The sequence below is a fragment of the Pocillopora verrucosa genome, unplaced genomic scaffold (assembly GCF_036669915.1).
Source record: "Pocillopora verrucosa isolate sample1 unplaced genomic scaffold, ASM3666991v2 scaffold_4, whole genome shotgun sequence".
Taxonomy (NCBI): domain Eukaryota; kingdom Metazoa; phylum Cnidaria; class Anthozoa; order Scleractinia; family Pocilloporidae; genus Pocillopora; species Pocillopora verrucosa.
In genome coordinates this window covers 22,677-47,500 of record NW_027078183.1, presented here as the reverse complement: position 1 = coordinate 47,500, position 24,824 = coordinate 22,677, and the positions used below count along the sequence as shown (strand labels likewise).

Sequence of the window (24,824 nt, the reverse complement as noted above, 5' to 3'; positions counted from 1 at the left end):
TTTGCATTGTAGCCACGGAGCTACAAAGGGAATGACATCATCCAAAGTTACCTTTCAAACCAACCATGTACTGAATTAATTATTGAATTACTAACGAAAAAAAACAACAACAACAACAGCAACCACTATACGATATCGACAACAGATTTGTAAAGTTATGGGTTTAATAAATGATTTTTGCCCAATTTCCAAGAATTCATTTTCCAAGAATTACGAAAAACAGCCAAACTTTCATGAAAATGGTTCGACCTGAACTTACGCTTATAACTTTGAAAGTTGACGAAGGCAATACAATGTGTTGTACAAATACACTGCAAAAATGGGATGTTTTCGAACTGGATAAAATGAGGTGAGATAAAATGAGATGGGACAGAATTGAATGGAATGGATTGCGATGAGATAGAATGGTATTGGATGGGATACCAATGTGGAGGATGGAAATTTTTCAGCACTTTACTTCCAGAATATTAATCCCGTTACTATGATAATAATAAAGAAGCAAACCTTCCGGCTACAAATCTTAGATCCTCTGCGGTAGAAAGATTTAGCCCCTGTAGACAATTAATGTTGAAAAACTGCTGCATTGGTGTGTCCTAAGTTTAATGTCCGAGGAAGCTTGCGGCGGCAGAAAAACCTCATCCATGCATATCCCATAATTATTGCTTATCTATGTAGGAGCCATATGCTTCGTTTCCTGACAGGTTTTTTTTAGATCATCAGGCATGTTATACAAGGATTTTCAGCCCTAAGAAAAGCATGTGTGTTTGATATCGCCAGTCAGCTGCTGACACGTCACGCACCTTTCGCGCCCCTCGGTCAGGTTGATGAATGAACGGCAAAGCCTCCACCATTCTCAATTCAAGGTCGTTTGTGTGAATTTTTTCAGATTATGGCTGCTAAAACACTGAAAAATCCGTATCGCTTACAGACAATGACGTTCAAAGAAGAAGGGGAAGAAAACCAAAATACGGAAAGAAAAACCAAAAGTTACGTATTCAGTGACTTTGGTGATGGCATTTCTCGCGGCTTAGAACGAAACTCGACAGCTGGAAGATTTGCCATAGGCAATTTTGGCCGTGTACCTGAAGGATTTCTTCTGTCGGTATGGACAAAGCTAATAATCAGAATCTTATATTAGGCTCATTGATGTTTTTGTAGTGTTTCAACGCAGTTTTTCATCTTGAGCCTCAGCGCCAACGCACTGTGCAATTTTTATTTTTTATTATTTTATGCAATTTATTATTTTTCATTCATTAATAAAGTCAACTATTTTTGTCAGTAACGGGTTATTGTGTTTACATAAAAAACAAAATAATACATGCTTGCGTGTGGATATGAAATTTCTCTTCTCGTGTTCAACTCGACACCTCGCTAGATCGCTGTGCTCACTCGTGAGCTATCGAGTTAAACACTCGAAGAGAAATTCCATATCCACGCGCACCCATGTATTAATTTTTATTTATCGCATAAACCGCGGTGCTATACAGGGATTTCTGGCCCTGAGAAAAGTCGTAAAAACACACGTGAAAAAATATCGTATTTTTTCACGTGTGTTGATATAGCCAATCAGCCGCTGACACGTCACTCGCCTTTGGCACCATTCGGTCAGGTTGATGAATGAACGGCAAAGTTTTCACGATTCTCAATACAAGTTGTTTGTCGGAACTTTCTTGAATTATGGCGGCTAAAACACTAAAAATTCCGTATCGCTGACAGCTAGCGAGGTTCAAACTTTCCTAGAAGGGGAAGAAAACCAACATACTAGAAGAAAAACTGAAAGTTGCGTATTCAGTGGCTTTGATGTTGGCATTTCTTTCGGCTAAGAATGAAACTCAGCAACTGGAAGACTTGCCAATGGCCAATTTTGGCCGTTTACCTGAAAGAATTCTTCTGTCGGTCAGGACAAAGTCAATAGATGAGAATTTGGTAAATTAAAAATTACGACCACTGTTTTTTTTGTAATCATGATTCAACGCATTTTTCCATCTTAAAAGTTAGCGCCAACGCACTTTACGATTGTTATTTGGGGATTGTCAATCATTTATTTTCGTTCATTAATGAAGTCGGCTTTTCTTGTCAGGAAAGGGCTATTGTGTTTATTTGATAAACAAAATAATACATGGGCGCGCGTAGATATGGAATTTCTCTTCTCTTGTTCAACTCGCCTGCGCTCACTCGTGAGCTATGGAGTTGAACACTCGAAGAGAAATTCCATATCTACGCGCGCCCATGTATTATTCTCTATTTGTTTCACGCGCTTGAAATGCGGAGCTAAATATCTTGCTCACGCCATTCATACCGCGCCCTTGTTTTACATTCGAAATGTCCTCGAAATTTCAACATTATCGCTTACCTTGTTAATTTTTGTGTATTCTTACGACAGGTACTTCCATTCGAATAATTCTGATACTCTTTTCTCTGCTCATCATCATTTTCATACCAATAACTATTGTTCAAGCTACTACATATGAGAAATGTTGAGCAGTTTTAATCTCTTGGCAGTTTACGATCCTTCACCGAGCTCCGAAGGTTTGGAACTCCCTTCCTAATAGTCTCATCTTAAACCTAGCTTTTTAAATCTCAAAAGATTTTATTGAAAACTTCCTAATCGAAAGAGTGCTGTACTAAAATCACCCTTTCCCTTATGCAAATGTTCCTTTCCAACCCCTGTATCGTCTGAGGAACCCAAACTACATAAGCTTGAGCTTCTATTGGGTTTCCTCGCAACATTTCAATAAGTGACATGTCATAATTTGTAAAGAAATGTTCTTTTGTGATATTTCTGTAATTATTGATTGATCACTTTTAAATTGTAATTTATCAAATATGTTTGCTCACACACAATTGGTCTCAACGTAATTTCACTTGAGAATTCAAATCTGCTTAAGTTGCAGAAGTAAATATGTCAACTTTGCCAACTATTTCAACAAACATGGTTGTCGCTAACAGTAGTGGTATCCGCTCACTCAGGGCTGATTTTTTCGAATTCTCCCAACCTGACCTATGACGTAAATGATGACGTCATCAATTCTAGTGAGGAAATTTTGACAAAAAACCTATTGGTTTTGATTGGGTTTTAGAGATAACAATGGATTGGCCTACACCCGTGAATCTCAACATACTCGCACAAGAAACAAGTACAATGGGGATAAATGCCGTAATCTGCATTTCTTGTATGCTGTGGGAAAGAGAAAAAATGATACCTTATGGAACGTTGCCGTGAAAATAAAAAATCACCAATTCATGAGGAAAAGCCACCAAGGAAGCACCATATCATAGTCCCGATAATATTTACAACCTCTACATATACAATGGTTTCTGTGAAGAGAGGCGCACCCATAGAGGTCATGGAGGTGAACAACCCGATTGAACTATAGATTAAAAAACTGACCTGAATACCCAACGAGGAATGTGGCGAGGATAATATTTTATGAGATAACAATGTCTCCACAGCTCGCGAACGAGATTCAATCTTGCACAAGTTTGGGACTTAAAAAACAAAAACAAAAAGAACATACCTTAGGCAAGAAAGATACAAGATCCAGCTAGGAAAAATATCAAACGTTTTATGCCATGTACACGCCTCGCAGGAACACGTCTTAGGGGGTGCAAAAAAAAAAAAAAAAAGCCGAGTCTTAGAAGGTACTATTTAATGTTAAATAAAAAAATGACAATACAAAAAACTTACCAAATGCCTGTGTACTTTTTTGCACTGCTTAGTTTTTTTGTCAATCATGTGATTGGTCCACTTGCGGATTAGACTGTTTCGTTCTTTGGGCGGTAACGCATCAGTGAAATAGGTCAACTGAAAAAAAAAAACAAACAAACAAACCAATGATTTACTTGGGAAAAAAAAATACGTTTCGATAAAAAAGCATACTCACTTCGTCCCATGTTTGAAACATATCAATCTTGTTTTGTATGACTTGGAGCAAGATGATCAATTTGATTTCCAATGGACATCTTTCAAGGTTCATCCGTAGTCGGATCTGCTCTTTGGAAAGGACTGGAAACGGTAAGCTGGCGACCATCCTTACGCGACCAAGGGAAAGACTAAAATGAGATCCAATAAACGTGCGACAGTCCTTTTTTATAGTAGTGACACGAGGAGACGACGCTTGATACGACGCCATCTAAAAATAGGAAGGGTATTGTTCTCTCCGCGTCCTACCATATATGGGAAACGACCCTTGATACGACGCCATCTTAAAAAATAGGAAGGGTATTGTTCTCTCCGCGTCCTATTAGGAAGGGTATTGTTCTCTCCGCGTCCTATCATATATGGGAAACGACCTTTGAGACGACGCCATGTAAAAAATAGGAAGGGTATTGTTCTCTCCGCGTCCTATTAGGAAGGGTATTGTTCTCTCCGCGTCCTATCATATATGGGAAACGACCTTTGAGACGACGCCATGTAAAAAATAGGAAGGGTATTGTTCTCTCCGCGTCCTATTAGGAAGGGTATTGTTCTCTCCGCGTCCTATCATATATGGGAAACGACCTTTGAGACGACGCCATGTAAAAATAGGAAGGGTATTGTTCTCTCCGCGTCCTATTAGGAAGGGTATTGTTCTCTCCGCGTCCTACCATATATGGGAAACGACCTTTGAGACGACGCCGTGTTAAAAATAGGAAGGGTATTGTTCTCTCCGCGTCCTATTAGAAAGGGTATTGTTCTCTCCGCGTCCTATCATATATGGGAAACGACCTTTGAGACGACGCCATGTAAGAATAGGAAGGGTATTGTTCTCTCCGCGTCCTATTAGGAAGGGAATTGTTCTCTCCGCGTCCTATCATATATGGGAAACGACCTTTGAGACGACGCCATGAAAAAATAGGAAGGGTATTGTTCTCTCCGCGTCCTATTAGGAAGGGTATTGTTCTCTCCGCGTCCTACCATATATGGGAAACGACCCTTGATACGACGCCGTGTTAAAAATAAGAAAGGTATTGTTCTCTCCGGTAACGCGGGTACCCCCTAAGAGAATCACGTGTCATAGATTATAAAAAACACAGGGCGCGCACCCCTCGCCAAAATTTGTTTACACCGATCATGGAGAACGAGAACACGTACTATCTTTTGGGTTACGATCAGGACGTGGTAGAAGAAACCCTTATATTATTGGCAGAAGGCGAAAAGCACCCGGAGCGTCCCATTACCACGAACGTCATGGAACTGGTACACCTCTTGCAGGAAAATAAGAAAGGAGCGAGACACGCAAGACTCTTGAACGAAGAACGGAAACGTGAAAAGGTCCGTGAAAATAAGAGACGTAGTCGCGAGAAAAAGAGACACTTGAAAAAACTATTGAAAATGAAAGAGGTATGCTTTTTTATCTTTACAGATGGTTACGCTTTATGTGTTATTTGTGGACTCCCCGAACAATCATTTCCGTGTGGTACTTCATTCCATCGTGAAAACGACCATGGAAGTCATGAAAACGAGATTGCAAGCTTTGGTGCAACGGTGATTATCATTTATTTAATTTTACACAGAAATCACAATGCCATTTTTAATGTAACATTTTTTTTTTATTTTTAAAAAACAGGTTATTGAAGGACATCGATGAGAAGGAGGAGTACATTATCAAGATACGATTAGAAGAATGGACGTGTAAAATCAAAGTGTAATAAAAGTTATATGATGCAACACGGGTCTGGTCTTACTGTTGCGTGCGTCGCGTGTGCCCAATCGTTTCTATTTATCTTACCCCCTCTCTCACGATAGGTTTAATATTTCTTTTCGTACTTGTCTTGTATGCGCTTGATTCGGTCCTCGGTGGGTCCTCGGGATGCGTTCAAATATTATTGCACATGACGTTCAGCCTTTCTGAAGTGAACTGTGAGTATCGTTGCACCTTGTGAGAACTGAACCAATTGATTCGTATCCGTCTCACTTATCTCCGTTTCTATCTCCTCGATATGGGGATTACGTAATTTTACGTATTGAATGATGGGAGCGTCGTACGAATACGTTCCTGTCAGGAGCGGTCGATACGGGACTTGTCTCAATAAGACGGTGGTCTGATCGCCTACCATGACGGGATTGCATAGAGAAGAATACACGTACAAACTCCTGGGTTTGTTATCTTTCTTGTAGGTACACTTCTTGGTGTTTAGGAATGTCCAGGTCACTTCGTGGAGATAAATTACGACGGCTTTGAAATTGAGGGAATAAGACAAGTCGTAGAGGGTAAGGGAATGTTTACGAACACCACTTTGTCGTTTGGAAAGGGATTCGTGCCAACCCTGACGGTTTTTCTCTAGAGTCAAGTTATTTCCGTTTTTAATGGTGGGTGTCCCGTCCGACGCAGGGGTTCCATCTTGTATCCATTGGAACAATCGACACAAATCCTCGCGTAGCATGACTTGGACGAAGGCAGCCACTGTATCCAAACTCAGGGTGGAAGTTTTAATGTTCTTGGCGGTGAGGGTACACGTTTCGCTCTCTTCATCCAAGCTGACATCGAACTGTAAATGTTTATTGGTGAGATTGATGTAGAACGTGTTATCCAAAGCGATGACGAAATAGTCACGTTCCACGTCAAAGAGAGCTTCAAGCAAATCGTGTACGGTCACCAACCTTTTGTCTCGTACATCTTTGTAACGAACTATGGTGATTTTTGTGTCGTAGGATCGGCTCAGGGTATTGTATACTTTGCGCACAGTTCGTAAAAGTACGTCGTCAGCTTTCAAGGTTTGTAGATAGTCTTGTAATAATGATTCGCACGGTAGACTGATGCTGGCCAATCCTACCTCCCAATCGCCCTCTAGATCGATACGGTGCGAGAGGCGATTTTTCCAGGAATGATTCGTATTCTGTGGATAGTATTTGATGCTACCGTCGTTGCTAGGTAATGTAACGTAGAAGTGATTTATCATCTTTGGACACTTAGCGCACACGTCTGAAATGAATGGTGAGTATGGACGGACCTTCGGTGAACTGAGCTAATTTATTCTCGTCCGTTTCTGTTATAGCTGTTTCGATGAAGGAGATGTGGTTGTTCCGGAGACGCTTGTATTGAATGGAATGCGGTTCGTAACACGAATGACCTTTCAACGTAAGGCGGTACTCCACTTGTCTCAATAAATCGGTCGTTTCATTTCCCATGATGGTTGGAGCACAAAGCGACGAGTAGACGTAGAGTGCACGGTGTGACGGACCTCTCTTGTACGTGCAGGTTACGGTACGTGTGAACGTCCACGCAATGGAATCGAGATAGAATACAATTCCTTTGAATCCATTTATGGTGGTGTGTTTAAGACCGTGAGGTCTATTCTGATTTGATCTGACTGTCTTAGACTCTGTCCATCCCTTACTGTCATGACGAAACTGTTTTGTTAGATTAGGTCCAGTGGTCAATGCCTGACCATTGTTTATCACGACGTCTCTGACCCATCCGAACTTATAACACATGTCGTCACGTAACATGACGTAAACGTTTTGTATCATGTTTTGGGGAGTTATGCTATCGTCTCCAATGTTTGTGGCGGTGACGAGACACTCTTCCTGTTCCTTGTTGAAGGATACATCAAATTGCTTATGGTAATTTGTGGGGTTTGGCTGAAAACCGCTGTCTAAACTATCGATGAGTAAGCGACGTTCGGTTTCGAATAATGCTTGCAGTAAATCGTGTACAGTTTCCATCCTTTCTTCTTTGATGTCTTTGTAATACACTGTGGTCACGACTGTGACATTCCCACCGGTAGTATTGAAAATACATCGCGATGTTCTCAAAAGACCGTGGTCATCCTCAAGGGTGGAGAGATATTCACTCAATAGAGATTCTGTAGGTAATGCAATATTCGTTAACCCCATTTCCCACTCACCATCCATGTCTAAAGGTACCGGTAACACGTTCGTCCATGAATTGTTCTTGTTTTCGGGAAAGGCCTTAATGCTGCTGTCGTTGCTGGGAAGAGTGACGTAAAATCCGGATTCGGGGTAGGAGGTATTCATTGCGTCGCTAAGTAAAGTCAAGAATGAGACATGGGTACGTTACAAACCTAATTTTATTTTACCCTGCATGATCTTTTTCACAATCTTTTCGGTCATTGTCTTTTTTCCAGGAAATCGATCGATACCAGCCACCATTTTACGATCGGCTATCAATTTGTCTTTGTGACTCGTGGCGCGTGAATAATCGATATCGTGCTGTTTGGCGAGTCGATCTAAACGGTTTATACCAGGATCCCCGTGTTTCAATCTTTTTTCTAGTTTTGTGCCCGGCCCCATGTACTGGTACCCCGGCCAGTGAAACTCTACTCCCAATTTAGAGATCCATTTTTGAATGTCCAATCCTTCACCTCGCTGGCGTGTTCTCTTCCTGGAAGGACGACGACCACCACCTCCAGATTGAGGACATCTTTTAACCGGTCTTTTTTTTCTTGCTCTTCCCTTTCCCCTTTTTCCCCTTCCCTTGGCTCGTGCTTGGTGCGTATTGATCTTCGTCATCTTGAAATGTTTGATAGGGATCGTATCCTCTCTTTTCCCAAGGTTCCCACGAGCCGAACTCTTTCAATCGTTCGACTTCGGTTTTTTTACGTTTTTTCTTAGGCTTTGGCTCCTCCTTCTTTACCGTCAAAGGTGTTTGGGTGATTTGGGGGACAATCGATTGTGTGTTGGCATTTATGGATTTTACCAATTCTTTCAACAGTCTTTCTTGCAACCCATCCATCTTGTCGTCGTCGACGGGGGGTTGAGGGACTCCAGGGGCAGTCATGGCTACCGAAGGTCCTTGTCGTAGTTTATCGTTTAACATGTTTTTTTCCTTCAACATCTCTTTCACCACAGGTTCTTTCAAGGCGGCAGGGGTATTGGGATCATCTATCAAAATCTGAGCTTCGGCTGCCACTCGCGCTGCCTTGTCCAGTAAGGTACTTTCTGAAATCTTTCCTTTGTAATAGTCTACCAAGGTACGAAATTCGTCGGGTTTTATCATCATGTACGTTTCCATAAGTGTTGAAGAGGAACGGCGATATGTTTCTTCCACAGACGACGAAACCACTGTTTGAAACGTAGGTTACATGTCACCCCATTTATGTCTATGTCGTAGTTCCCTACTCGAAGATGGAATGAACCTCTACCTCTTTTCATCTCATGCAACAACAAAGCGCTTCATTCAGACCACTCCAAAAGCTACCACCCTTTTGATTCATGAGCACTTGACGACGTATCTTCAAGGAATTCTTGCGTTTCGAAACTTCCCTCAGATTATCTTTCTGCTTTCGTAATTTTGCCACGACGTGTGGTGGTAAGGGGAAGTTATTCTTCAACATGTTAATAGTGAATTCACTCACGGCGTTGATCTGATCTTTATTGGCATGCAAGAGTTTTTCCAGTCGTCTGTGGCGATTCTTTTCGCGTAGAATCGATTTCAAAAAATCCAGATTTCTTGCAATGCGTTTCATCGTCTCTTCTTCTTCTTGACTTTCTTTATTATTTTACCCAAGGCTTTTTTGGCACCGTAAGCAGCTCCGCTGAGGGCTAAAGATTTGCCGCCTGATATGAGGGCCGGAATGACAGCTGCCAATGGTACGAGACCTCCTTTTTGTACTCTTCTTTTTCGTTTTCTGCGTGCTCGACCTTTAGGACGTGCCATCTGCTTAGTTCCGTACACTGGTAGAATTGCGCGTTACGGTGGGACGTCCGTTATCTTTATAGGTTGTCGTGATTTGCATTGGATATTCGAATGGGACTGGAATCCGTTTATCTCTCTCTCTCTCCCTATCTGTAACAACGGATACAACCTTCGTGTTTCAATAAGTGACTCAGTAATCTTCTATTGTCTGGAGTAGCAGGATGTACATCCAACAATAAATAACTGAAGGGACGTTCCGTACATGCGTTATATTGCTCCAACGGGTCTTTCCAAGTCGTGGGATACATTTGAAGTAAGAGCGTGCGCAAGGCCACCTGGTCCCTAGGATTTTTGAACGCCACTATGTATTGAGCATTCCTAGAGATGGTCTTGGCATATTTTCCGCGAGGGAACATGTCTTGACATAGATAAAACACGGTGACGTTCATGTGATGCGAATACTGAGTGAAGAGATTTAGGATATCTTTGTCGTCTCCTCCTTCGGCCATGAGATCGTCCAAGATCAAGAGACCCCCTTTTTTGTCCCCAAACCATTCTTTCAATTGTTCGTGGGTAGGTACACCTTCGTGGAACGTCACGCCTTCCTTTTTTAGGATGTCAAAGGTCGGTTGCCACGACCCGTAACAGTAGACGATTCTTCTGGAGGGCGTGGCGAGAAGGTCCTCATTTTCCAATAAGAGACGTTTTAGGAAGGTGGTCTTTCCACAGTTGGAGGGTCCCACGACCAAAATGCTCGAAGGAGACTTAAACGTAAAACCTTGCTCTACACAACTCATGATTCAAATGAAACACGCGTGTTTTATTCAAAAGCTTTTATTTCGTTCTCTACAATATCTTCCAAGATGTCTCCTACTTTGTCATCGTTGCTTACAAGATCATGCTCAGAAAATAACTCGAGAAACTCTTCCGTACTTTTACCTCTCGCTTTATACATCAAATACACGAGAGCATAGTCTCCACAACTGGCTGTTTTGATCGATTGTATGGGTGCATCGTTTCTGCGCACACACGACCATTTATTGAGCCACGCTATGAAAGGTTTCAAATGTTCGTAATGCGAAAAAGGAAGTCCGTAACTATCCAATACTTCACAGGTGTCGTGTTCCGTCCACACGCCCAACCAATGTTGTCCAGGTAAGTGGGAAGGATCCGTATTCACGATGTATGCTCTACGATTCAATTTTTCCGGATGTTCGGGTAATTGATCACACGCCATGGTTCCCACAAAAACATTCCTCAAGTGTATGTCCCCCGATGCCACAGCATTCAACTGATCGGTGGTTAACCACACAAATTCCATCCCGTTCTGTCCGCTTAGTGCACACTCATGGAAGTGGTGGAATTTATACCGTCAATTTCTATTAAACCTTCATATTCGGACATGAGTATGATGGTCTTTTGACTCTGTTGGGCAGCACATTTCAAACGTAGATTGATCGTGCTTTGGGGTCTAGGCAATAGGATGGGATCGTCGTGTCTACCGTTAGGCACGTTTGAAAACGCGAAGATGGTGGCGTTTTTACCGTACCCCCAATCCAGGAATCGCACCATATTTCCGCTTCCACGCTGGAGACATCCTGTGGCTTCCAAGAATCTGTAGTACCCCCTCACATCCTTTCGACCATTCCCCGTGTTCAATTCCAGAGTTTCGTAAGGATATTCTTCCCCATCTACAATTTGTTTGATGTATTCTATGCCTGCTGGTTGATAGGCAAAGGTATCTTGATCGTATCTACCATTAAAAGCTGAGTTTTCCACGATAGCTAGTAAGAATCGTTGTGGGACTTTATTATTGAAGGGATTGTTGATTTCTTTGTAGGTGGCTCCATTGTCCAGGGGGTATTGTCTCATTTCTGTCCTCACGAAGGGGTAGAGGGCCGCAGATTTACTCAAGAGGCCCATCATATCCATGTAGGTGGATGGATTGAGTTTCACGAGACACATGTAGAAGGAAAGTTTAATGTCGTCAGCGTGCACGCGCACGGATTCGGTGGGCGGGTTAGACTCTCCATTAGAGAAAATGGATGCTGGATTCAAGTAGAAATCCATTTCAAAACTGGTGCGGGGTACGATCCATTTACCTTGATGAAAAATTTCCACAAAGGGTTTCATACGCAGAATACGCCTCTTTCCTTCCGAATACAAATCTCTCGCTTCCTTTTTCTGGGCTTTGATGCTAGCCTGCTGATTGTCGGAGAGTGTCGCAAAGGCGGCATCGTCGCCTTTGACGTTCGTTGCTGTGTAAGTGACGGGAGAATCAATTTCGTTTCGCCAACCTCCATTCGTGGCTTGTAAGATGGTGTCTCCATCATTTCTGTCGTTGTTCAGTAGGGTCTGGAGATAGGCTTTATGATGGTACATGTCCACTTGTTCAGTGAGTAACGTTCCATTACATTTCACATTGATGTGCTTGAAAAGAGTATGGGCCAAATTGTTGGCAAAAGAAGTCATCCTTCCCACATCGTCGTTGCGGGATGTGAGATGGCCACCTGCAGTCGTCTTGAATCCCACATCTATTTCCACAAACGATCGCGACAAATCAATGAGATCCGATTGTTTGTCGATGTAGATTTGAATGGGTGTGATACTCGACGTCAGAGGGGGAATTTTCACCCATCTCGAACTCACCGTACTGAGATCGGTGGGTGGAACTTGAAAGAGCGAGAGATTCGGGTTATGTTGCGCTGACTTTATCATGTTATCGTCGTCGCCTCCTCGTGCGTTTGCGACGGTGACGTTGCGAGGAGGATGTTTTATAAGGAGCCCGTCGTACTAAAAATCCACCTCGTTGTTGTTTCCTTCTATGCGAATACCTATGGAGAATGGTAGAGATGCGATCGTTGGTCCCCACGCCGATTCTAGGCTGACTACTACGTACTTGACGGACGCGTGACATGATTAGTTTACTCTCCGAAGATGTCTTTGATTTTTTTGGCCACTTTTCTCTTGACTTCGTTCTTGAGGGCCGTTTTAGCTCCTCTCTTTATGCCACGTTTCACTTCTGAAAGGGATCGTTTCTTAACACCACTTTTAATACCAGTCCTCACTTCTCGCAAAAAATCCTGTGCCATATCTTTCATACCACTCCCCACTTGATGATGAGTACCGGACCACGTACCCACAAAGGGTGGTGGACGTCCCCACCGATACAAACTACCTCCCTTTTGGGGGACGGGATGATGAGGTGGCGTGTACACCACGAATCGTTTCAACGTACCTCCTCTCATGATAACAACACACGTACAAATAATAGCATCTTTTATTTCACGTCGTTTTTATGGATCCAACTATTGTATTTGGCAGGATACCCTTTCCACTTGACGTACAATTTATCTTTGGTACGTTTCAACACTTTTTCGACCCTAAAAAACGAGGATTGGTCCACTGTCACCTTTTGCAAGTCCCTGGCGTAAAAGGTACCCTGTAAAGGAGTGTCGTCCAATTCTTTCACCTTGTAGGTCGTGACGCCCAAAGAGGGAACCACTTGACGTACGACAAACACTTCCTCCGTCCATCCCGGTAAATAGCCTTTCTTAAAAGATCTGAATCTCTTGTTGAGACGTACCCTATCTCCCACTTTGAACACGGGACGTCGTTTCTTCCCTTCTTCCAAGCGTCCGTCGTACAATCGATGCCATACGTCTTGCACGTTCCAAAGTGTGACTTTGGCAGGAGCCATGCCTATGCTCCTATGATAGGTGTGATTATACTGTTGGACGAGTTTGGGTAACACATCTACGAATCTTAGGGTGTTGGCGGCCGTGAAATATCTGTAGAGTTTGGATTTCAGGGTGCGATTAAAACGTTCCACGACGCTAGCCTTGGCATCCCCGTGCGTCGAAAAATGATGGATCTTCTCTCGTTTCATGAGCTCCTGAAACGTTCCGTTGTAAAATTCTTTACCCGCATCCGTTTGTAATTTAAGAGGTTTTCTCCCTTCGGCTTGGGTGAGTACACGTCGAAAGGCTTCGGTGACATCTTTTCCAGTCTTCTTTTTAAGCGATTGCACCCACGCATATTTGGATAACACATCAATGACAGTGAGAAGATAGCGATATCCCTTATTCTGTTTGGCAATCGATTGTACTTCTATCAGATCGGCCACCCATTGTTCGTCCATGTCGAACACCAGAACGGGTTGAAAGGCACCGCGCCGCCTTCTGGGTTTGTGTAGGGTATAGGCAAGATTCTTTTCCAATTCTCTCTTGGCACGCCCGACCGATATCTTTTGAGCCTTGGCATACTCTGAGACACTCCCCAGATTACCCACCACCCCAGGCGTAGAATAATCCAATAAGACTTTCTTCTTATAATCTTGATCGTCCGAGTCCTCTACTTTCTTCTTCTTCTTCCCAGAGCGTTCCATCTTCTTAGACATAGCAACTGGAGGTAGAGGATGTAGGCGTAGTAGAGGAGCCAAGTGTTTGAAAAGTACTGAAGGTACAATTGCTTCCAAACGTATTTTGTATATCTTCCTTTGTAGAATCTCATAAAGGTCATGATGTGGAAGATCCTCGTACGTATAGGAAACCTGTGCGGGAGGACTTCGTTGCGAAACACGTGGTGTTCCAAGCCCATAGGTACCCAGTCGTACGGTTTGAGTTTATGCGGGGTTTCGTGTTCGTACACAACGTCCCTGATCTTCATGCACACCCAGTGTGAGAGTTTATAGTGTAGGTAATAGAAAGCTCTTTCCATGATCAGCGTCTACCTCGATAATGATTCACATTGTCCATGACCCCCTTAAGAACTTGTTTACCCAGTAATCTTCCCAAGGTGCCGAATCCTGGAGCGGGTCCGGACAACAACATACTAGCCACATAAGCCGCTTTATCTGTTGCGGAGGGTCCTCGATTTAAAATTCTATTCACGGTACGTACAGACGCCCCACCCTTTTGGGAAGTTCTCTTCTTCCTCTTCCTTCGTGAGGGTCTATTGCCACTACGTCTTTTACCCATGATAGGATACAAAAGAAATGAACCAAGACACGACATTCACACATTTTTATTGCTCCTCTAATAATTCTTTCAATACATCGTAGTAAGGTCGGTCCATTAAAATACAGAAGAATCGAGTCACCTTTTCGACCTTTTCCTGGGCCAACGCTTTGGCAATACATTTCAAAACGTCATCAGAAGGTACACCTTCTTTAAATCGTAGTCCTAACGAAAACAAACAAATGAAAAACTATGAAAAAATTCTTTTGTACACTTCATCTAAGAGTTCGTCCTTCGTTTGCGGCGTGACGTTCAAACAATGGCAAAGTTTTAAGAATAATGTAGGTCCGCACCACACACCTACGTCCACTAAATCATCTTTTCCAATTTCATCTGTAACAACGAACAGAAAAAAAAAAAAAACCTAACGTTAACAGTCTGTACAAGTAGATTCATCATCATCTGTTTCATATCCTAATCGTAAAAAAAACGAAATGGAGCGTTTTCATTGACATACGCCTCTCTACAAAAGTCGTGATACTTTTTCCTAAACCCTAACCCTAACCCTAACCCTTACTCCTAACCCTAACGTCTCCGTGCAAATGGGGATGGGTTCGTTTCATGGTATCGGGGAACTCTACAGCGGTACCGTTCACCTGTGAATGAGAACCTTCGGGGTGAGCCATGAGTATCTCTTGGGTTTTCTTAAAGGGTCTCGTGTTCCACCATGCAAAGAGGTCACACTCTCTAAACGCACACCTCAGATACATTCTGTTTCTGTTCTTCTCAGACATGGAAATGGACAGCGTAGGGCTTCGACCACATTCGCACACCATTCGATCTATACGGTCCAACGTAAACCAATCGTGACCTTGGGCACGACACAGATCGTAATACTTTTGGTAGTCTTGGGCGGGACAAAACACGGGGCAAGTAGACACGCTACAACGAAGGAACACGTCCGTACAAGTTTCTTTTTTAGACTTGCGTTCTTCCATTCCTTGGGTAATATGAATGGGGCATGGGAACCAGGAATCTGCCTCCACGCTATCCAATAACTCATCCAAAGAGGAATAGTAAAACGTACCTGTACCTTCGACGCCCGGTACGATTTCACCTTCCTCTATTACTTCTTCTTCTTCTTCTGGTACTTCAGAGGGTAGAGCACTCGCGGAAGGCTGGGGTACTACAGTCTCTCGTCTGCCTTTTTCCCGCCCAGGACGTGGAACCACTTTCCAATCTTTCTCGGTGTAATCGTAATGGTCGATGTCCACGTACTGTTCGTCCGCAGGCTCCTCGTTGGCGGTTTTCTTGGCGGGCGCCTTTTTCTTGCTGTAAGGGACAGCTCGTTTTCCTTTGGTGAGCTTCTGTTTGTCGGCCATTTTATTTTCTGGTGGTTCTTGCTTTCCTGCTCCGCAACGAATGTCTTGACAGGTAAATGAAGGTCACCTATATACCGCAGAGAACAATACCCTTCCTATTTTTAGATAGCGTCGTATCAAAGGTCATTTTCCATAAATGGTAGGGCAATGCGTCGTTCTATTCCGTATATGGCAGGCTACTGCGTCGTACGTACTCTTCCAATGACCATATTTGGTCATGCGTCGAAGCGTACGTGATGTCCCTGCTATAAAAGAAAGCAGGTTTTGTAGTATCGAACGTCATTATGCTATCATTCTACTCTTATTCCAGATCGCGGTCGGAGAGGGAAAGAGACGAAGCTTGGGAAGACTTATTGTGCCAGTTGTTCAAGTCGTTGCGCCTACGAGATGCTAAGGATGACGTCCCCCATGGAAGTGGGTATTTTGAATGGGCGTGTCCTGTACACTGGGGGCGCCGAAGGTGTGGATGCTCTCGCCGAGGAATTGGCCAGAAGGTATGACATGAGTGTTTGTGTCATCATTCCGCCCACTCACTCCCGCGCCGTTCGTATCACGCCTTTGACGGAAAGCATGTTGCACGAGGGTTTGCAGCACGTGTTACGCGCCAACAAGACGTTGCAACGCTCTCTATCCAATAACGTGTTAAAGACGGGACTGTTACAGAGAAACTATTGGGTGGTGAGGGATACCAATCTCGTGCTGGCCTTCGGACATTTCGACACAACCAAACCCCACACGTTACAGGGAGGAACCGGTTGGAGCGTGCAAATGGCGTTGGAGCAACAAAAACCCGTGTGCGTCTACACAGACCGGTGGTACCAATTCGACTACCCGCAACAGAGATTTGTCCCATGTCACCCGCCCTACCTACACCCCCAAAACACTACCATCGTGGGAAGCAGACGCATCACTCTTCGAATGACGCAAGAATTACACAATTTATTTCAGAGAACCATTCAGATGGAAACTAAACCGTTACCGAATTTTTGGTTTCATTAACATTGTAAAAAAAAAAAACGGAACAATAAAATACGAGTGTTGTAACAAAAGTCTCATTGGTAGAGCGCTGCACCGGTATCGCAGAGGTCATGGGTTCAAATCCCGTACGGGCCTGAATATTTTTTTTTTGTTTTTTTTTGTTTTTTTTGTTTTTTTTTGTTTTTTTTTTTTGTTTTTGTTTTTTGTTTTTTGTTTTTTTTTTCAGGTCCTACTTACAACTACTAGTTTCAGTAGTGTTCTTAGCTGCGAGGATCTTCTAAATTCATCTTTCCACCGCGGTGCAAATATGTGAATTTTCATATATCTAAATCTTCATTCATTCGGATGTTTATTTGTACCCAATTCATTGGCCAGCTCCCAGTTGGCTTGTTAGCCCAATTGGTAGAGCACTGCACCGGTATCGCAGAGGTCATGGGTTCAAATCCCGTACGGGCCTGAAATTTTTTTTTTCAGGTCCTACTTACAACTACTAGTTTCAGTAGTGTTCTTAGCTGCGAGGATCTTCTAATTTCAACTTCAAAATTTGACAAAGTTCGTAAAGGCGCGCATGACTTGATTCCTCAGGATTAGAAACCGCTTCTCGTCTTCCGTCAGTTCGTTGTCGTCTTCCTCTTCCGTCATGTCGCGGATGTAAGCTTTGGCATAGCGTACCACTCGTCTCAAGGAATCCTCGTCCGCTCGGTGCTGCATAATGTCCATCATGTCTTCTAGGTACAAGGCTGCCCATTTGGGATTATCTTCCAGGTCTCCGTTCATGTTGTTCATTTGTTCGTCTCTCCTACCACTGAGTAACGTGTCCCTTCGAAAAAGCCTACCTTCTTGTAACCACTACAAACTCGTTACCAGTACCCTTATATAGGACTAGGGGATACTTCCCTCATCCTACACCACGTACTGAGTCCTAATATGGAGGTGCTTCCCAATATGGAGTGATGACGTAGAACTCGGTATATAAGTATAGTCTCCTTCCCAGTATTCCTCTTTTGCCTCAGTCAACATGGAAGCAGGACCACCAGACTTTGGAAGCTTCGTACAAGACGTGGATGATGAAACTCTACTAGCTGCGGCTAGGAACGAAGAAGGCGAGAATGAATTTGTAGAAGACGTGGCGGACGTCCTATTGAACGAGGTAGGTGAAGCTTTTGACCGTCAATTTTCCTATCAATCTCAACTGGGAGGCGCAGCCCTTTCCTCTTCCGCTCCTCCTGGTTCTTTCGAATTTCTTTTGGATCCCTTTGTGGATCGCAGGAGTGAACGCATGGGAGTGCGAGAGCGACACTACACCACGCGTCTGAGACAACGCGGTGCGTTCATTCCTTCCCAGCACGTACCTTCGGCTCTTACCGAAGCCCTGCATGCTGCCGTCCGTCGTCTCATCGAACAAGACCACGTCCCGGCCCAAGATCGCGTGTACCTGGGACTGTCGAGTAATCGACTATCCCACGCTTACAATTATCGCGGTCTGACGGTCGACGAATGGCTTCGAGGTGGGGCGCGGGTGGACGCCCTTCTGCAACAAATGAGCGCCATGCTCAACTCCAACGAACAGTTCGAAATGGATGATTCCTTCCAACTCTCCTTCACGCACGTGCGCGCGCCTCCGTCGGGTTCCGGTCGCAAACGCAAGTTGAAACCCGGCCATTCCGCCTTGACGTCCTTCAAGAAAAAGAAGCTGTCCGTGCTCCTCATTAAGAACGGAGACGAGCTTTGTTGCGCCAGAGCCATCGTCACGGCCAAAGCCAGACTTGATCAACACCCCAACTGGGACGGGTTCAAAAGAGGTAGAAGGATCCAAGCAGAACATGCAGTAGACCTTCATCACGAAACGAGAGTTCCCCGAGGTCCGTGTGGGTACGACGAACTCCGAGCCTTCTCTCTTGCTCCTTCTCTCTACGACTATCAAATTCTTCTCTGCGATGCCACGCGCGGGTATGTCGTGACGTCGTTTGGCCCACCTTCACAAAAGCAGCTCGTCCTCCTCTACGACGACGGCCATTACGACGTCATCACTTCTCTACCCGGATTCTTTGGCACCTCCTACTTCTGCGCGAGGTGTCTCAAACCCTACGACAACCAAGGTCACCACGCCTGCGACAACAACCCGGACCACTGCAGTGCCTGTCTCCAGACTGGATGTCCGGATTACACCGAGGCCCGATGCCGAAGTCTTCCGGCGATGCAGACCTGCGATTCATGTAGACGGACGTTCTATGGGACAGCGTGTCTCACCAATCACGTGTCTAAGACACAGAGTGGGAAGACCGCGGATCACCAGCAACTGAGCGTCTGTACGAGTCGTAGGAAGTGCGGCAACTGTCGCAAACTCCTTGTGGGTCGCAAACAGCAACAAGAACACCGGTGTGGCTACGTCACGTGTCCTTCGTGTCACCATTACGTCGAAGCCTTGTCGCATCGGTGCTTCATTCAAGTGGCTAAAACTCCCGAGGAAGAACGGGCGGAACGTCGCGCCAAACGAAGACCTGGTCGCCTTCTGCGTGGTGCTGCTGCCGGCTTGGCCACCGTGCACTCCAACGAGGACGATGTGCCCTCCACTTCTCTTCTTCCTTCACCTCCTGCGGATGGTGTCGACCTCAATGACGAAAAACCTCCGTTACACGTATTCTTCGACGTGGAGGCCATGCAGGACACGGGACGTCACGTTCCGAATCTTGTCGTGGCCGAAACCGAGAACGACGAGCGTCCAGTCCGCTTCCGGGGAGACTCGTGCATGCGTGACTTCTTGGAGTGGCTGGACACGTTGACGGAGGAGGACAGCCGAGAGGTCAAGGTGTTGGCCCACAACTTCCAAGGGTACGACGGTTACTTTGTCGTCGAAGAATACCATCGTCAACACCGCATCGTCCAGCAGTTGAGGAACGGTGCCAAGCTGTTGCAGGTCACCTTTGATCGCATCACCTTTATAGATTCTCTCTCCTTCTTCCAAATGCCGCTCTCGGCCTTTCCCAAGACGTTCGGTCTCACCGAACTCAAGAAGGGGTATTTTCCGCATCTCTTCAACACCCTTTCTAATCAATCCTACGTCGGTCGCATTCCTGACACTTCCTACTTCATGCCAGACATCATGTCTGTATCTGCGCGACGGGACTTTGAGGCGTGGCATACTCGACAACGTTTGGCCAACGTCATCTACGACTTCCAAAAGGAGTTGACTGAATACTGCGAGTCTGACGTCAAACTCCTCAAGCAGGGGTGTCTCTCCTTCAAGTCCGTATTCGAGCCTCTGGCTCGCTTCAATCCCTTTTCCCACATCACCATCGCCTCTGCTTGCAACCGGGATCTCCGTCAGAACCGCATGGAAGCTGACACGATCGCCAACGAACCGCTCCACGGGTGGCGCTTGAACACCAATCATTCTCGCGTCGCCCTGGAATGGCTCCACTGGCAACAGCACCAGTTACCGGATGAAGACGATTACATCCGACATGCGGGCAATTCTGGCGAGTACCGGATTCCCCATTCCCGGTACACGGTAGACGGATACCATGAGAAAACCAACACTGTCTACGAGTTCCAAGGCTGCTTTTGGCATGGTTGTCCGGTCTGCTATTCCAATCGCACCGAATCCCATCGCCGCCTCGACGATAGGTGCTTTGACGACGTGTACCGTTGCACGCAGGTCAAACTCGACTTACTGCGTAATCGAGGTTTCAGGGTAGTCGAAATTTGGGAGTGTCAATGGGAAAAACTGAAACGAGAACGCGAAGATGTTTGCGCGTTCGTTGATGCCCTAAATCTCTCGGCCCCTCTAAATCCTCGGGATGCGTTCTTCGGAGGTCGTACGAACGCCTTACGACTCTACCACAAGGTAGACGAGACTCGCGGGGAAAAGATTCGTTACTTCGATTTCATGTCTCTGTACCCGTGGGTCAACAAGAACGGTAAGTACCCTCTGGGACATCCCGAGATCATCTCTCAACCCGGTCATACAGACCTTTCTCGTTATTTCGGCTTAGCAAAATGCACGGTGCTTCCACCCCACGGTCTCTTCCATCCCGTGCTACCTTACCGTCACGCTGGCAAACTCACCTTTCCGCTCTGTGCCTCCTGCGTGGTCGAGGAAATGTCCAAACCCTTTCTGGAGCGTACTCCCGTCTGTACTCACACGGATTCGGAACGCCAACTCGTAGGGACCTGGTGCACACCAGAACTCCTCAAGGCTATTGAGAAGGGATACACAGTCGTCTGTGTACACGAAGTGTGGCATTTCCCAACCACTCGCAGAGGGCTCTTCAAAGACTACGTAAACACGTGGCTCAAGATCAAGGAAGAGGCCAGCGGGTGGCCGAGTCACGTGGGCGACGATCCCCTGAAACGTCAACGACACTTGGCTGATTACAGAGACAAAGAGGGGATCGAATTGGACCCGGAAAAGATCGAGAAAAATCCCGGACTGCGTACGCTGGCCAAGATGATGTTAAACTCCATGTGGGGTAAATTTGGTCAGCGTACCAACAAGACACAAGTCCGGGAATTTGATGACCCCAAAAAATTTTCCACATTCTGTAATAGTGACACCGTCAATATCAAGTACGTTGGTATACAGTCAGATGATCGGGTGGAAGTACAATACACTTTAGAAGAGGAAGACGAATCCATCTCGCCAAACCTGAATATATTCGTGGCCTGTTTCACGACCTGTTGGGCTCGTCTAAAGCTCTATGACGCTCTCGACATCTTACAAGAGCGAGTACTCTACAAAGACACGGACTCAGTCGTGTTCCTTTCTGCCCAGGGAATGCCCGAACCACCACTGGGAGATTATCTGGGGGACTTTAAGGACGAGTTGCCCCCAGACGATTATATAGTGGAATTTGCCTCTGGAGGTCCAAAAAACTACGGGTATAAGACCCATAAAGGTAAAGAGGACTGTAAAGTTCGGGGCATCACGCTTAATAGTCTGGGGCAGAAACATGTCAATTTTGAAATCCTAAAAAATAACGTGCTAGAAGACTTAACTTCCCCACTGGATTCTGGCGAGGCGCGCGTCACCGCCGTACCCATACCATACAAAATCGTGAGGAACGCCCAAGAATACCAATTGTCCACCACGGCCCAACAAAAAAAATACAAATTGGTATACAACAAGCGCGTGGTGAATCCTCACACGTTCCAAACCTTCCCGTATGGGTATGAGCAGTGGACGGAAGAGGACGCGCACGTGTCTGAACTGCTCACTTCTCTCTAATTCTTATTCTGACGGTCACCTAGCTTCATCTCACCTCTTTTACCAAAAAAAAAAACAAAAAAAAAAAAACAAAAAAACAAAAAAACAAAAAAAATTGTAAATAGTGTAAATAGTCCCAGCGACAATGAGTCGAGATGACTACTCGATGATACCCACCCGCATCTTTCGTAGCAATCAGGGAATCAAAACACAAGTCGAAGGTAACCAACCCCTCGAGGCGTGCCCCATTGTCACGGGAGATACGGGTTTAATGCTCTCACACGAGAGGGGGACTGGGAAGTCATTTTTAAGAACTACGCATGCGCATTTTTTTAAGTTACCACATGGATCGGAAAGATCGAAACGTGACATATATATATTCATTCGAACCTAATCCACTTTTAGGTTGTCAGGGTGATAATGATGACGTCATAGGATCAAAAAGTCAATACTCCTCACTAGAATTGATGACGTCATAGGTCAGGTTGTTATGGTGATAATGATGACGTCATAGGATCAAAAAGTCAATACTCCTCACAGAACTGATGACGTCATAGGTCAGGTTGTTATGGTGATAGGGATGACGTCATAGGATCAAAAAGTCAATTCTCCTCACTAGAATTGATGACGTCATCATTTACGTCATAGGTCAGGTTGGGAGAATTCGAAAAAATCAGCCCTGAGTGAGCGGATACCACTACTGCTAACTTTTTGATCTGCCAACTAGAAAACTTCAATGTTTGTACAATGATAACATAAGGTCAATCTAAAACAGAAATGCAACGGGGGTATTTCTAAAGAGCAATTGGAGGCTTTTTTAAAGAGTTTCCAATCACCATTAACGTTACAACATATCAGGCCACAAGAAATGGCAGGACTGATATGGTCTAAATAATAGCAACAAACATAATAACTTAAAAGTTAACACGAGTAGAATGAAGGTCAAAGTTTATTTTTAAGTGATGAGTTGCGCGAAATTTGAACAAAATGCCATGAAAGACAAAAGCAGTTTGTCATCAGACTGGAAAGGAAAAAGAAAGAAAAACCTTTGATGTTAAAATTTGGATGGTGGCTGTTGATGGAACAATTTTTATTAAACTGTTTCAAGCAAAACCGTTTAAAAGGATTTCAAAGTGATGACAGCAAGAAGTAGGAGTATCTCAAGTGCACAGTTTAATTTTGTTCAGTACTCAAACCTTTTCCTCAGGTAATTTCTATATAAAACTTCCCCCCCCCCCCAAAAAAAAAAAACAAAAACAGGAAAGCTAATAGAAATGCAAACAGAGTACTGAAAAAAAGTGAAATGAATGAAAAAACAACGTCAGACTAATAACCCAGTTACAACATCCAGAGTTTGGTGAGAGACACTTTGTTTAAAAACCCAGGAGGATGCAGAGAAAATATGGGAGTTTTGACAACTTTGGGAATGGGATTTAAGATAGGCCTGAGATAACAACATGAACAGACAAGGCAGCCATCACAAAATGGTAAACATAGCGATCTTGTAGATAGCCTGCAGAAGTGGCGTATTTTTTAAATTTTTTTTGTTTACGTTTTTCAAATGAACGGAGGCAAGTGCGAGACGAGCACGAATTAGTAGTGGGAATCACGAATGAGGGAGGAGCGCGAAATAAAAGAACATCCGGAGCCACGCTATTGTGCAAGTTGTTTCTCCGTTCATATGTGAACGCAACAACGACGTTGTTTACTCGTGATGATGTGATCATCGAATCAGTTCAACAACAGCGTGGCGGTCGTATCATGCTCAATGGACGAAGCTATTCGAGAAGCCCTTCGTTTATTTCCGAACGAACCAACTGAAATGGAAAATCAAAGGAACCGCATCAATGGTATACACAGAGTTAAATGATTTTAATGTGTATAACCTTCCAGCTTTCAAAAAATTTCAACTTTGTATCGTAACTTTTCACCCTATTTATTTCTTTGTACTTTAGAGGCACTCAAAAGTTGTTTAATTGCGTGTTTTTTTTAGTAGGCACGTGTGTAGCTTGCTATCCAATGTGCATAATTGCATAAACTACAATTTTACTTCATTTACCACATTGCATGTAGCATGTATTGTTGTTTGGATGACATTGAATACTCAGGCTTATGTTGTTCTTGCAAATACGGATATCCAGTCCACACAGGGAAATATATGACAAACACTAGATACAGATAGGCGTCGTTTACTCGGTAGGAATCTAGTAAAGCAAGGATCCTCCTGATGAGGCCTGAAATTATTGGGCACCCTCCTCTTTTAATCCGTGTTTTATTTTGACCTCTACTCTTGAATATTAAAGACAGGTAGATTTAGAGTGGCTTTTTTGTATTTCGACAAGTGAAGTTTAAATCGATTGGCATCCACGGGATGATCACGGGGAGAACATATGTGCAAAATTAAAACAAGAGAGCTGTGCAGACCATGTTCTGCTTTACATCTTGCTCTGGATATTTGTAAAAATAATCCAGTCATTTTCACTGTCACAGTGACTCTTAGAAACCACTGTGCCTGTAGAGGATGATTGGCATTTCTCTCGGCTGAGAATGAAAATCGACAACTGGAAGATTTGCGACCAGTCGATTTTGGCCCTTTACCTGAAAGACTTCTTCTTTCAGTAAGGACAAAGTCAATAAATGACAATTTCGTAAATTGAAAATTACGACCATTGTTGTTTTTGTAATCACAATTCAACGCATTTTTCCATCTTAAGAGTGA

At 44.3% G+C, this 24,824-nt stretch overlaps 2 protein-coding genes across 2 annotated transcripts; both read right to left on the bottom strand.

The window, feature by feature from the left end:
- Window positions 1-9,727: 9,727 nt before the first annotated feature.
- On the bottom strand, window positions 9,728-10,902 carry LOC136278640 (uncharacterized). Its single transcript, XM_066162003.1, has 2 exons — window positions 10,521-10,902; window positions 9,728-10,365 (listed from the first exon to the last, which is right to left on the bottom strand). Exons 1-2 carry the CDS (start codon window positions 10,900-10,902, stop codon window positions 9,728-9,730), a joined length of 1,020 nt encoding a protein of 339 aa, XP_066018100.1.
- A 14-nt stretch (window positions 10,903-10,916) lies between these two features.
- On the bottom strand, window positions 10,917-12,299 carry LOC136278639 (uncharacterized protein F54H12.2-like). Its single transcript, XM_066162002.1, has one exon. It carries the CDS (start codon window positions 12,297-12,299, stop codon window positions 10,917-10,919), a length of 1,383 nt encoding a protein of 460 aa, XP_066018099.1.
- Window positions 12,300-24,824: the final 12,525 nt, after the last annotated feature.